The sequence below is a fragment of the Adiantum capillus-veneris genome, chromosome 7 (genome assembly GCF_014529385.1).
Source record: "Adiantum capillus-veneris isolate H3 chromosome 7, ASM1452938v2, whole genome shotgun sequence".
Lineage (NCBI taxonomy): Eukaryota > Viridiplantae > Streptophyta > Polypodiopsida > Polypodiales > Pteridaceae > Adiantum > Adiantum capillus-veneris.
In genome coordinates, this window is record NC_140937.1 from 47,127,806 (window position 1) to 47,143,003 (window position 15,198).

Genomic DNA, 15,198 nt, shown 5'->3' on the forward strand with positions numbered 1-15,198 from the left:
AAAAGATATTAGTACTTAGTGGGTTTTCAAGTTGAAATGCATATTCTTTTCCCATGTAAAACAAGGTGTGCAAGCCTAAGAAGGCATTGTATGGTTTGAAGAAATAACCATGTGCTTGGTACTAAAAGATTCATGCTCACTTGGTTGCACATGGTTTTCATAATAGTCCAATTGAAAGCACTTTGTATGTGAAGCGTGAAAATTATGTATCTTTCTTCATTGTGCTTTGTGGATGACATGTTGCTCCCTAAACCAAATGAGGAAAAAGTTAATGATTTTGAGGCTGATCTAATCATTGTTACCTATTTAATCAATTATTTGATGTTAAAGATATTCAAGACAAGTAGAAATTAACATTGACACAATGTAGAGGACTGAATTTCATGAGGCCGACCCCCCTTGAAAGGACTTTCTTTCCATTATGAATAGAGAAACTACAACTATGTGAAAAATAAACCATGAATTTGTCAAGCTCTTGGGTACTTATCGTGCTCTGTGAAGACTTAGAACTTTACAAAACAGGGAATTGGAAGCTCTATTTTGCCCAATCTTCTCCTTGAATGCATAGTATACTATTGGGAGAGAGAGAGAGAGAGAGAGAGAGAGAGAGAGAGAAAGAGAGAGAAGAGTGAGCCTTTTGAGAATGAGAAACTTGCTTTGCACGCTAGATTAGCCTCCTGTGTAGTAGTAATTCTCGTTTTCACCCTCTTCAAATCCTCTATTCAAAAAGTGCTCCACATAGAAGTACTTATAGTTGTGAGGTTGAGTAAAAGGCATCTTTCATAGCTATTTTTGAGTGAATTTGACTCAAATTCCTTTCGTCTTACTTGGGTATTATACATTAGCCTTCCACCACCATATTTACTCATAATCAGGGTGCTTTGGCCATTGCAAGGAACTCAATGTTCCATGCTCACACAAAGCACATAGAAAGGAATTTTCATTATGTCAAGGAGAGACTATCTACAAGCGAGGTTAGAACTTCTTATGTGCCTATGCAAGAGAATTGTGCTTATCTTTCCGTTTGGCTTTGGGCTTACTCCCCTTTGTGGACTAATCACATAGGGTCTGGCACTTCGCTATACATGAGTGTTAGCTTATGTTTATTGCATCACTCCTAGAGAGGTTTTATTACCATACTATGGTAGTGATGTGTAAGAACAAACTTAAGGCCACTGAGGCACTGTCATAGTATGGTAGTGTCATGTATGAACACACCTATGGCCACCAAGGCACTTTTTTCCCTCTTCTTTATGAGGTTACTTTCCCACTGCTTGTATATATGCCCATCACTGTTGGTGGGAAATCCTTATCTTTGTATTGGCACACTAAGTAATACTACTTTTTGTGTTGTGTGCTCTTGACCTCTCCTTCATCTTCTCCATCTTTGCGTACATTCCTAAAGGTGATCTGACCAATAGGGTAGAAGGGTAAAGTCTTGCTTTACCAAGAAGGGGATGACAAGGTTGCAAAATGCATGTTTGCATTTGGGAGACAAGTACAAAGGTAATTTTGAATGGGTTGAGAACAGTATTGAGGACGATGAGATGAGTGAACCAACATCATGGGATGAGAATAGTACTGATGACAACGACATGAGAAAACCATCATCATGTGCTAAACCACAAAAGGTTTCTTTATTCCATAAGCTCATTAAAGTATCTAACCAATGCAATGCATCCATAGCCAAGAAAACCTCATCAAAAATAAAGTCAAATTATAAATAGGTATTTGTGACTACTTCAAATTTCAAAAGTTCATTCTTTTTGGGAGTTTTCTCTATGCTGTAATGCAAGGTGGAAGTTAAAGGCTAAATGAAGTTAAGTTTGTTGATTTTGAAGATGTTTACTCTCAAATTGAAAATGAAGCTAATAATTAATATGTGTCCCTAATTTTCAGAGCAGGTCTCATTAATAAGAATCTCCAGAGATGCTCCCTTTGGGAAGAGGCATGAAAGTTAAAAAGAAAGGCCTGGAATTGACACGTGGAGCAGGAGAGAGAGAGGAGGGGATTCCATGCGTACGCGAGATGCACGAGGACTGACGATATATTGTTTTTGCTGTTGTTCGTTCGAGAATCGTGGTTGTAGTGCAGGAGCGAAGGGCCAATGGCTGTGATGCATGCAAAGCGAAGATTGGAGCAAGAGCACATGGAGAGATCATGGAGAGCAAGCTCTCTCCTTCGTCTGTGTGTCTCTCTCTCGGTTGAGCAGCACTCTGTGTGTGTGGGCAGACTACACGCATCAAGGATGGTGCACACGGCAGAGAAAATTCCGGGAGGTTTTTCTTGGTTGAGCAGGGGAGTCTCTCTTCATTGCAAGTTTCTATGTCTCAAGGACTGCAGGCAGGATTGCAGAGTAGGGCAGTGGCTTGAGCCATGCTTGCAAAGGAGGGCGGCAATCCTAGCTAGAGGTGAGCTAGAGGTGAGGTGGGCGGGTTCGATTGAAGAGCAGTCTTGAGAGAGTGGTTCTCTCTGTTTTGGCAGGTGCGGAGGGATAGCACAGGCCTGTGTGTGTCTCTTTTCAGGTACGCACGAGAGCTTGTATGCAGGGCGTTACAGGCAAGGGATGCTGGTGGAGTCCAAGTGGGAAGGAGAATGCCGAGAATCGCTCGATGCTACTCACGATAGTAATCTGTGTGTGTGATAGGTCTAGACATGGAAGTCTGTGTGTGTGTCTGTGCGCGCGATGAGCTGAACCAGGAGAGGTACGAAGTCAAGGCCTTGGCACGCGGCATGCGGGAGCGAGGGAAGGGAAGGGGGAACTCATGAGTGTGGAGGGAGCGATGCGAGCAATGGCACAGAGGCGCTCATGCAGGCAGGCCATTTCTTTTCGCAACCAGATTGCCCAGATTCGGTAGATTCCTTTGCCATCTGGATGGAAAATTAAACCGCTTTTTGTGATTTCGACCCAGTATGTATGAAGACATTTTTGTGATCTGGATGGAGACATTTTTGCTCTCTTGAAGACATGAATGTTGCAACTACACCAATGCATCAAAAGTGATTTTTTGCTCAATCTGAGGTTGCAAGAGTGCAGATGCAGACTTTATGAATCAAATTTTTCTGAACTCAACAATACAAGATAAGCTAAATCAATTTGTTGATTAGTTACATGAAGCTCAACAAAGTTATGAAAACCAGGTTGTTAAGGATGATGAGTCTACAATAGGTTCCAAAGTGATGGATCCTTATCTACAAATGTTGGAGGAGTTGAAGAGGCACTATTTCAAGGTGATAAAGTTTGTTTCCATATTCACTCTTTTTACTTCCCTTTAAAGTGAAATATGGCTTGTTTGAAGAGTTATATGCAATGGATTGGTGGTTAAAGATGATAACAGATGCAAGATAATGATCAGTTTTTGCCACTATTTGTTTGTAGACTTTTGAGAGAGGATGCTTTATGTTGTTATCTAATTCATATTTATGGTTTATGAGTGTGATTGATGATTTTGTAACTATGCCAGCAATATACCAAGGTACACCCTTGTGGTCTTCCTCTAGCTTTGTCTTTGAAGAAATGTCTTGGCACAATCAAGGCTTGAGTTTGCAAACAATTTCTACCAAGATGGTTGGTCCCGCCACAATGAATGCACTTAAGGTTCGACTTAGACTTTGTAGGAACGTATGCATAAGTACTTTTAAGATGCTCATCCTTCTTATTGCTTTTTTTTTTCCTTCTTATTGATTGAATTAGGGAGAGAATATGGGTGAGCTTAACTGCCATGTAATTAGGAAAAATTGGCTTTAATTTATTTTGGACTACTAGCTAGACTTATGCCAACACCTACGATACAAAAACTGTAGGATATGGCCAAAAAATGCTCTAGGACCAAGTATATGCAGCTAGACACCAAAATATGGGTGAAAATGTGTGCCCAATTGCCACAAAGACTATAATCTACGTGCAAGACTTACATAGCCATCCAACCATTCCATGGGTGAAGCTTAAGTACCAACATTCCGTGATGACACTGCCTCCAGCGAATCTAAGCAATATATGAAATTCCCTTTGGCACAGTTGTGGAGAGTAGTACATTGTTTTGTTGAGAACATTCTAATTATCTCTTCTAAGTTCCTAAGCCAAGCATTTTGATGGCAATGGTGCGTTTTCTAGCTTGTAAGCTTTGGCATACTACAATCCCTTTTGACAAGATGTTAGCTTGATCCTTTTGTGCTTGCGCAGTTGATCTCAACAGGTAGAAACCCATCACAGCCCAACCACCCCATGCAAAGATTGGCCTGCACCGGCATCACGAAACCGACTGTGGATGGCCATTGATATGGGCATGCAAATTTAGCATTGCAACACGGTCTGAACCTCCCCACAGATTTCAACGTAACAATTTAATGCAAGGTGCATGGGTACAGACAATTGAAAATATACTAGTGCACCTTAAAGCAAGACCAGAATCTTCTTTTTTGTTAGCAAGCCATCTTAGTCTCATGAGAAGCATGCCCATTACTTCACATTAATAAGCATCCCTGATTCATCCACCACTTTTATCTTTTGGATGGATGTTGCATTGCCTTCAGACAAGTTGAAAGATAAGGAGCAGGTGGGCAAAAACGACATTTTTGAATGTCCTTAATGTGAAGCATCTAAAAACTGACTGTTGTGTCTCAAAAAAATGTCTTTGTACTTCTGAGAAAACGCCAAAGTGCCATGTGCAAACCTAGACACGAACAGTCAGTTGAAAATGAAAAGCCCCAGAATACACGCAAGGAGATGTCCTGAGGAAAAAGTAACGCAAAAAAGAAGCTAACATTTTTATTGAAACTAAATGTTACAAGAATTAATGATTGTAGGCACTGATTGTGCCTTCCCCTACAAATCAAATCTGAATCTGAATCAAGTAAAAGGCGGGACACACAAACCCTGCCTCAACACCGAGTAGCTTACAAGAATCGCTTTCAAATGATTTATGTTACATGAAACTAAATCTTGCTAAAGCCTCATCATGGTATGTGACAATTTCCTGTCAATTATCATTTCTAAGCTAAGCTATGATTCTTTTACTTGACCCTCAAAACTGCCAAGTGTTTGGTGAAATATGGTACATTTGGTCCTGTCCCTTCCCCAAGCATGATCCTAAAATTTTCCAAGACCTCCATGATCCTAAATTTTTCCAAGACCTCCATCCATAAGTTGGTAATGCTTGCTCACGAAGTCAACGCTGGATGCCGGACTGTAGCTGCAGGTGTTTTAAACCTCAAGTGAGGAAAGCAAAGAAAAGCAGAAAGAAATGATAATTACAAATTACGGTGCGCTTTATGATTGTGTTTGACACAAGGTGCAAAGTCACAATGGCCTACTCAATGCCCCTCTTTATAGATATAAGAACAGAAAAACAATTGTCGACTATATATGGCCTACATATACGAAAACTGCTTAGTTTAGTTACTGCCTGTCTTACAAGAAATAGAAAGAACAAAAGCTTGCATTGCCATGTGGCACTAATTGACAAGTTACTACACGCTTCATAATTACATTGTAGTAATGACAGTTACTACACGCTTTAAGAAAAAAAAAACTAGGCCTTACATAGACCATAATCAATTATTACCTCTCCTCAGAAGTGTATGCATCCGTGGAAGCTCCCAGCCTTCTTTTTTGCTGCCAAGATGACCAGGGTTGAGCACCAGACATATCATGATGATATAATGATGTAATTTCATTCTTACCAAGGGTAAACTAGGTTTCTCAAGTTCCCATCTCTCCTTGTCCATGTGAAGGACTTCACAATCCCCATCGTCATATTCAATCTGGATGCATCCCAAAGACAAGTCAATCCAAAAGAAGAAAAATGAAAAAGAAGGCAGCCACCAAAGAGCTAACACCAGGTTTCATAAAAAATAACCTTGTGTGTGCCCTCTTTGCTATCAAAGTCGATAATCTTCCCACTGTAGAACCTACACAAAAATAGCTTGACTGTTGACATGCCTCATTTTGAAGACCAGAACTATGTTGAATTGAAGGTGACAAGGCCATGTATTCACGTTGAAACCCTTCCTATCTATAAATCATGAAAGTTTCCCAAATTCATCATCTACGACAAGCGCACCAACACAGCCAGCAGCAAAGAGGAGACTGCATGCATAATCCTGCATTCACTGTGAAACCCTTCCCTCAACCTCTTGGTAAAAGATCAATCTAAATCAAAAGGCTGCGTAAAATGTTCCCAAATAATCATTGACGACAAGCCGACTAACAAAGCCAGGAGCAAAGAGAAGACTGCAAGACGGTAGACAATAGTTCTTTCTAAAACTTATGAGGGCTTGAAGTTAAAGCATAAATAAGATGGATCATGAATTTCGTTCACTCCAGCATCAAAGCCTTCACCAAAAGAAAAACTGATTTCCAAAGGCTCCAAACCTATCTTGACTTTTGTTTGGAAACAAGAGCCTATGAGAGAACTACACTCCTTTGTAACATATGCCAACCGAGGCTTTCAAGTGTGAACGATGATACCTTTCATCAAGAGGCCACCAAATTCGAACTCGAAGCCCCAAACAAGCAGTCGCAGGAGGCCTTCCATGAGATATGAAGGGTACTAAAGCTGCACAAAACATCCCAAGCAAGGGTTAAATGAGCCTGTAAAGCCACCATTACATCCCAAACAAAGGTTAAATGAACCTCTATCTTACCTCCACACTGATTAACTGCACCGAATTTCAGCTTCCTTTGGCGAAAAATCTGATCAATCTACATGAACAAACAGCATCAATAACGAGGCGGTATGTACTTTTGACATGAGCAGAAGTCACAGACACAAAAAAGAACCACGTCCACATGACAGAATAGAAGACTCACAGATTTGTAGCCATTGCCCACTTGAAGGCCACATAGCCTAGATCTCTTAATAGGCCTTGACTCAAATACCTCCTTTCTGACTATCTGCAAGGCTACAGAGGCAGAAATCTTTTGCTTGCTTGGCTTACGGCCAAGCTTGCCTCGACATGCTGATGCACCACAAAAGCAAGTTTGATCCTGGCCAAATGGGATGAATCTGTCACAAGAAACTGGTTAATGCAAGGAAAGGAGCTGAAGGCCTCCAAATTCATATGATTTTCCAATTGACCACAAATGAAATCCCAGCACAAACTTACTGGTAATCGTATGTAATGGCTTCACCCACTGGAATATCAGATATTGCAAAGACTCCAATCCTTATTTCCTCATCAATCTGCCTGATTGACAACTTCAAATTATAAAAATTCCATAGCAAACAGGAGCACAAAGATAAAACACCCAAAACAAAAGAAATACTAGAGAGTTCAGAAAGAGAACAGGCAACCTGAACGGTTGGTTAAAGCCACTCCCAAATGTAAGGGACTAAGTGAACTTCCAGAATTAGCTAATGTGTGAGTGTAACCAAACACTCGTCACTCAGCATAATCAACCCTAGATATTAATGCAACTGCTAAAAAAAGAGCAAAAAGAGCTAAAGGACCGACTGTCCAAAAAACAGTTGCCACATAAAATGACACATTCATACAAGGTACAATGTTTTGGCTGATTACCAAAGACACCCCTTCAATTAATCATCATCAACATCAAAACATGCTTGTGGGCACAAAAGAAAGGCGTTATTGTTACCATTTTTGCAGCTGAGTATTCGGGCAGCAACTGTGATTTACGAATCGTGATATGTTTCCTTTGAAAGTTGCGTCAATTACCATTTCACGATTGATTTCACACATGTAGAAATTGCTCTCACCACGCTCTTTAATACCCCATAATCTTTCTTCACAGGTTTTGTCATCGATCACTGCTTATTAGCACAACAAAAAAGATATTGATCATGCTGATGAAGATACGTTGGAAGGCAACCAAGTACACATAAATAGGATACCATACAAAGACATTAAAGAGTGTTCACCTTCACCAACATATTCAATCAAAAAGTCTCCTGCTTTGATTCTTTCCGCAGCTACAATGCCCCACCCACATTTTTCTGTCTAAAATCCAATAGCAGAAAACAGCTAAATAAAGGAAGATATCCATTCACCCCTTGAGACGAAGGTACCATGATCATACCTTCACAAGATCAAGCTTACGGCCCAACCGCCTTTGGAAGGGAAGATTTGTACAGGAAGGCCCACACCCACATCCATCTGAGCAAGTGTATTGCAGCATGCTGTGCACAACCAGATTGTTTCCCTTCAAGCATCAATTTCCATCACAGGTAACAACAGTGCCCTTCAAAAGACATGAAAAGGCTGATACCTGCATATGCAGTCTCTTTCACACGACTCTCTAGACTTGCCAGCACGTGCACATGTACATTGCATAAACTCATTTTCTGGGCGCCTTTTTGGCTTCTTCACAAGATAGATGTCTGAAAAAATTAAGGAAAAAGCCTTTCAATGCTTTTATAACAAAAAGCTGATCACTGGGTATTTCATTGCTATTTCCATATTTAATATGACTAGGCTGGTGCAAGATAAAGGGAGAACACAACAAACATCCACATGATGCACGCAACAAATTGATGTACTCTGGTACTTGGAAAGGAGGTGTGTGCTTACTGCGCCGGATGTGAACAAATGGCTGAGGCCGCTGAGGCAGATTCTTCAATTTCTTCACAAACTCATGGATTGCTCGGGGAACTTCAAATTCACAAAACTGTTGTGGGACTGGCAATTTCTTCAAAAGCTCTTCTGGATCTCGACATTTTTTAGCACCCTTTCCAAAACATGCATTGCAAAAAGTAAGCTCCTGATACCAGTAAACTTTCAGTTCAAACCCCCTCCCACAATTCACTATCTAGACTGTAAACGCAAGCTGCCAAGCAGCCTATAATAAGTTTCATACATAATATTGCTTATTAAATGACAATAAATGATTACGAATCTGATACCCCTTGGCCCTTTTTGGAGGCCTGCCATCTCTGCACGAGGGCGCTCCACTTATGACTACTAATTGCATTGCCATTAACTAGCTGCTTCTGATAAATTGTTTAGTTAGGCAACCTATCCCAGTAAGCCTTCCCTACTTTAGCGCAACCCCCCCCCCCAACAACAACAACAAAAAAATAAAGACAAAAACCTACTGAAAAAGCTTCCATTCTCCGTTGTTCGAGCCAGCATAAGATTGCTAATGTGTTGCTTTCAACGGTACTAGCTGCTTTAAAGAAAATGTTCGATAATACACCCCCCCCCCCCCCCCCCCAAAAAAAAAAAAAGAAAACAAAACACAATAACAAGCAAAGTACAAAATACGAGGAGAGAAACATGGAGAATCTAAGAGTGACTAGAGTACAAAGAGCTGAACGCAATGGAGCTGTGGACATACTTGAGGCGGACAGTTCCTCTTGTCATGTTTTGAGCAGGTCATGTAGCCTGGAATATCTTCCAGTAACCTGCATCCATCTGGATAACAATGTGCATGAAAGGCAACTGGGCACTCAAGGCATCGGAATAGCTTTGACTGGCCACTGTTCCTTCTGCTCCCACATTCACTACATACATGAAGAGGACACAACTGCTTTGATGCAAATTCAGGTGCTATTGACCAGGTTGCCGTACATTGTTGATGGTAAAACTTCTTGCAGGTTTTATGCAGGCACTTTAACATGGTATCGTCCTTAAGGTTGCCAACACCTTTGCATTCAAAACATTGCACCTGATACAATTGAAACAAAAATAAGACTCTCAACGTTGCCACTGAATGTAAAGTAAATGTAGATTCCCCGTGTGCATTGGCGGAAGAAGCCAATTGAATGTCAGAGACACACCTTATTATCCTTACAATTACTGCATAGCCAGTGAGCGTCGATTGGCATTCTGTCTAGATTCAAGCAGGACAAATGGAATCCCTGCCTACACTGTTCGCAGCATAAGAGCTCCCCAAAATCTTGGCAGACTGCACAAATGTATGAGCAACCATCGTCTTCTGACAGACTTGGTCGCCCTCTTAGAGCCATCACTGACAAACACAAACTCTTACCACAAGTAAGCGATATTCAGTAGCATGGGTCTCCAAGGCATTCAATATCCTGGTCACGTCTATATATCTGCCACTGTCAAAGCAAACCATGGCAAAAGCTTGAAGAACCTTTCCATAGCTCTTCTCTAAGCATAATTTGGAAATGTATAGATGTCAAGGTGCCATCATGTGCCCCTGTTCGAAAGGAAAAGTGAACTCAGCAATTTCTTGCTCCGAGATAAGTTCTTGCTTCAAGAATAGCTTCGTGAGGACTTAAGCTTGCACCAGTCCTGCACCCGCAACACAAATTAGGGTTCCAAAGAATGGATCCAGGCTGAGGACCGCACGAAATTGAGGTTCCACGAGGGTTGTTATACCAGCGGCGAAGTTGAAGGTGGGGCAATGGAAGTTGGAACTGTGAGCGGCTTTAGGCAATTGGGAAAAATTCTTTCAGGTGGCTTTCGCGAGGAGCCGCTTCTGTTGTTGTGCCGTCGAGAATTACAGGGAAGACCTCTCTGTTCCCGTCGTCTCTACGTAATTTTTGAATAGGGAAGGGGCGGGAGATCGTAGAAGAGACCACTCCGAATATTATCGTGGGCTCTTGTCAACACCAGGGCTGGAGCAGAAGACGCAGAAAGAGAGGAGAGAGAGTTTGGGTGTGTATGCGCGCGCGTGTGTGTATAAAGGGGGGACCAGGTGAACGTTGCGGCACCCCTCAAAATATTCAGAGCTCTTCTTCCACACTTGTCCGCCATCTTTTCAGGATCCCTTGGGCCTACGACTTCTCTCGTTGTTCCTACGATGTACTTAATGTACACTTGAAAACTCATTTCTTGGAAAGTAATAATGCATCTAAAGTTAACAGAGCACCCGACTTGATAAGCAAGATTTTCTCTCATTCTCGTTCGAAAAATATTCCTATGTCGAGCTATGAAAGAAAGCAAAGCAACTATTAGACTTCAAAAAAATTGTGAGGCTATTCAAGAACTACGAGTACTATCGGCCGCCTTCGGCAGCCTCTCTCTCTCTCTCTCTTCCGCTCTCGTTCATGTCACTTGGCGTTTAGCCTTCATCTCGTAGAGAGAGACACGTGTAAAGGGTTAAGTACTCCGCCATATTATGTTAGTAGATATAGTGCACGAACTAATCAAGCATGATACAAAAGTATGGTGGAGAGTTGGCACAACACCTCTCCAAAATTTCATAAGAATGAAAGTCGAGCGTTACCTGTCTCGTTCACTTTGTCCTACATTTAAGCTCATAACCAAACATCAATCACTTTTCATTGAACACTTTGGACCATGTGTGCTCTTGAATCTTCAACTCCTTTGTGATATGCCTACCACTCTTACCTATGAAAGCAATGCATTATTACGCTTACTACTTTTAGCATTTGACAACATTAAGAGCCTATGAAGCAATCACATTAGGGTTTGCTATCAAATGATACATCAAATTACATGGCTTCTCGAGCTTATCTCACAAGTCATTTCTACCAATACTCCTCCCCTACATGAGACCCTTGGTCACAAATTCCTCCTGAAGTAACATAGGTCGGAGACCTTCGTATCTATACTCTACACCTTCAAAGAGCAATAGTGTGCGAGCTGTAAAACAATTGGTTAGGTCTTGAATTGTGAGGGTCCTTCAAAGAGTTTACAAATCATTCATGGATTTTGTGAATGCAACGAAGCTATCCAACAAGATTGGAGACACTTCTTACAAAGGTCTATGGACAAGTTCAAGGTGAAGAAGATCACATCACATTTCAAGAGGAGGTGATTTTAGCATTACAGAGTATCATGAATGAAACTACATGTTTAAGAATCAACCAACATGAACTCTATACGTTCGTGGAAAATTTTCAACATGAGATCGTTGTCTTAGTGCTTCAAAGAAAACGAGGAGCAAATTGAAGCCCTAAAAGCACACGTAGCAGGTTTCGGGTTTGAGAATATGACCTTTAAAGAACATAAGGAGTAAGTTTAAGTCCTGAAAGCACATGTGGCAAGTTTAGGGTCTGAGATGAGGACCTTAAAAATTGCCACTTGGATGCTATTGATAAGAGACTTAATCATATTGGCATGCCTAGCGCATAGGAAGCTGTTATGACAGCTTATCCTAGCATGTAATGTTTTGGAACTAATTATGTAGCAAAACTTCATTTTATCATCATAGCAATTTTCTCTCTCTCTCTCTCTCTCTCAAACTAACATTTATTCAAATTTGATAAAGAGACATGCTTCTTGGACAGAATGTCTCTTAAAAGAAGGAGGGATCTCTACAAGGGATATCGTTAGGTATTCTAGGAGATTGTGTGAGTACCATGCAATTAAAAAATTGTGATGAAGGTGATTCATAAAACAGACATAAACCAAAAAGAAAACATAAAACATAAAAAGGTATAGGGAGGGAAAGAAACACAAAGGGAGAGGTTTGGTGGGGGGGGGGGGGGGGGGGGAGAGAGAGAGAGAGAGAGAGAGGAGAGAGAGATGGAATAGTAAATACCAAACTTATGTGACATAAATGGTCAATGATGAGTAGATTGGTAGCTCATCTTACGGCATGCAAGTCTTCCTATTAGAAGAAAAAATTATTGACAACCTTTAGGTTGTTCTTAGATCAATGGAACTAAATAATCCCTCTTTAGAATTTCGCATTTTACACAGATGGTGTCCAAACCACAGGTTTGTCCCTAGGACATGCATGTCGATCTAAACTGTGAAATGTTTCTCAAAAAGCTAGGCGAGAAACAACACGATTTAGAGTTCAACGATCTCTACATGGTCTACCATTGGGCATTTTAAGAGATTGTGTGGATACCATGCATTTAAGATATTGCAATGAAGGTCAACAAATTGAGGCAATGGCTATGCATATTGGAAGATATATTACAAATGCTCAAAGCAATAAACCTAATGGTAATATTCAACATCATCCTCACATTGTTTTTGAAGAAGGAGGATCCTCTAAAATTGAACGTTATTTTCTATCTTTTCGTTGCATTTATTGAAATGCAATAATCTTGAAGCATGACTCTATGCTTGTCCTCTACCAGGGAATATGATAGGTCCATAACTTGGGTGGCTTCAATTTCATGTTCTCCTTTTATGATGCATGTGCTTGGAAGGTTGAGGTAGGTATATACACACATTTATATGTAAGTATTGATGCTTATCAAGCAAATTTAATTTGCTTCCTTTGAGTGATCCACCTATGGAGATCAAAGAATTGATGCAAGCGGCTACTAGTAGTAGCAATTTTTTTCTTAAACACATCATAGCATATAATGATGTATTGGCTTTTTCTTCTTTGGGTGCTCATATCGGTGAGCAACTTACACATGGAAATCTTTTATAATATTAGGCCCTTGACACCTAGTGAAAGAGTGGATCACGTCCCTCATTTTGCACAATTGTAATTTTTTGATGACATAGAGAATGATCTCAACAATAGATTGCATCATGTACAAAATTAAGACAAAGATACCTTGCATAGTCTACAGGTTATGATACATTGTGTTAACCCATATGCAAATGCATTTTGGTCTATTGCTACAACAAGAATGAAAGAATCCCATACATAAATATGGTCATTAATAAAATTGTATGAATGGTTGGAAATATCTAGCCCCATGCGGAGCTAAAATTGCAACAATTATGCTAGGGCAAAAATATGAGAGTAATGTCAGCCATCGTGAAATTGCATTTCATTAATGTGATGGGGGTCTCAAACTTACATCAACCATGCATACCTTTACTATGTTCTATTTTTTCCTAATGGAGAGGATGGGTGGCATCCATATAGATGAGCATGAGTTTGTTACATAGAAACAATGCTACACTTTTAGGTTGTAGATTAGAAGTGAAAGCACATTGTGACTTCCACATAGAGAACAATTGTTATAGTAGTGCATTGTTGATGCTTATAGTACTATGGAGGAGTCAATGTTGTTATGGTTTAGAAATAATCACAGATCAATTCATACAGAAGTGTATCAAGGCTTTGTGAACATGGTCGATTCTAGACTTGGTGTGTATGGTGTCAATTTTGGAAGAAGGATTGTATTGCCTTATCTTTTTTAGTGCGACCTCGATACATGCATCAACTCTATCAAGATTCAATGGCTATAACGCAAGAGAGGAAAGCCTGATTTATTCATAACTTTCATGTGCAACCCAAGATGGAAGGAGGTAGAAGATGCAATATTGCCAAGATAGACTGCTTCTAATCATTCAGCCTTGCTACAAGTGTCTTTTATCATAAATTGAAAGATTTGATGAACTTGCTTTTTAAAAGGGCTATTTTTGGAAAGGTTATTGGACATGTTTGTCTTATAAAATTTCAAAAGAGAGGTATTCCCCTTGCTCATATCTTGCCAATTCTTGCATTGAATATAAACTAATAGTGGCATTATGATAGAATGGTTTGTGTTTAACTTCCAGATAAAGGTGATGTGTATGATGTTCCAAGTCATTGCAATGTTCATCGCCACTGTTGTGCAAACCTATGTTTGTCTCAAGCTTCACTTTAAAACCTAAATGACAACTTCTAGACAGGATTTTGCTTTTAGAACTATAGCTAACATTAGATGGGGTCTGGCTTGGATGGTGATCTCTTTTTTGGCTTGGGATTTTGTCTATTTTTACATTTACTCTCTTATCAAGAGGATCTTTTTTGTAGCAGAATTATTTGCTCCCATCTGGAATGTAAAACGATGTTGCTTTCCATCTCTCTCTCTCTCTCTCTCTCTCTCTCTCTCTCTCTCTCTCTCTCTCTCTCTCTCTCTCTCTCTCTATATATATATATATATATATATATATATATATATATATATATATATATATATATATATATATATATATATATATATATGTGTGTGTGTGTGTGTGTGTGTGTGTGTGTGTGTGTGTGTGTGTGTGTGCGCGTGCGCGTTTGTGGGCGTGTGTGTGTGTGAAGGGAGCGAAAGTGAATTCTTTTATTTATCTCCCCCACTTTTGTTACATACTATAAGTCGGTTGAATGCTCTAAGGAGTTGAAACTAATTACATACAGTAAAGAAAGGAAGGATTTCAAGGTGATTTTGGGTTTTGGGTGTTTATATAGTGAATAAGTATACAAAAGAAGGAGATGAATAAAGAAAAGAGGAGGATATGCTTAATGAGTTACCAAATCACTCCACCTCCCCCCCCTCCCTCTCTCCCTCTCTCTCTCTCTCTCGCACGCGCGCTAGCCTCAATCAAAGATCATGACGCCCTCTACGCATTGAT

The 15,198-nt window shown here is 40.2% G+C and overlaps 1 protein-coding gene across 1 annotated transcript; it reads right to left on the reverse strand.

Annotated features, from left to right (window-relative positions):
- Positions 1 to 4,750: 4,750 nt before the first annotated feature.
- Positions 4,751 to 10,625, reverse strand: LOC147453793 (histone-lysine N-methyltransferase ASHH3-like). The gene is made up of 15 exons (XM_086515892.1): positions 9,738 to 10,625; positions 9,296 to 9,625; positions 8,530 to 8,686; positions 8,228 to 8,339; positions 8,039 to 8,138; positions 7,881 to 7,959; positions 7,598 to 7,769; positions 7,108 to 7,188; positions 6,812 to 7,007; positions 6,646 to 6,703; positions 6,470 to 6,557; positions 5,859 to 5,910; positions 5,683 to 5,763; positions 5,565 to 5,614; positions 4,751 to 5,192 (listed from the first exon to the last, which is right to left on the reverse strand). Exons 1-15 carry the CDS (start codon positions 9,924 to 9,926, stop codon positions 5,117 to 5,119), a joined length of 1,821 nt encoding a protein of 606 aa, XP_086372018.1. The 5' UTR covers positions 9,927 to 10,625; the 3' UTR covers positions 4,751 to 5,116.
- Between the last annotated feature and the right edge of the window lie 4,573 nt (positions 10,626 to 15,198).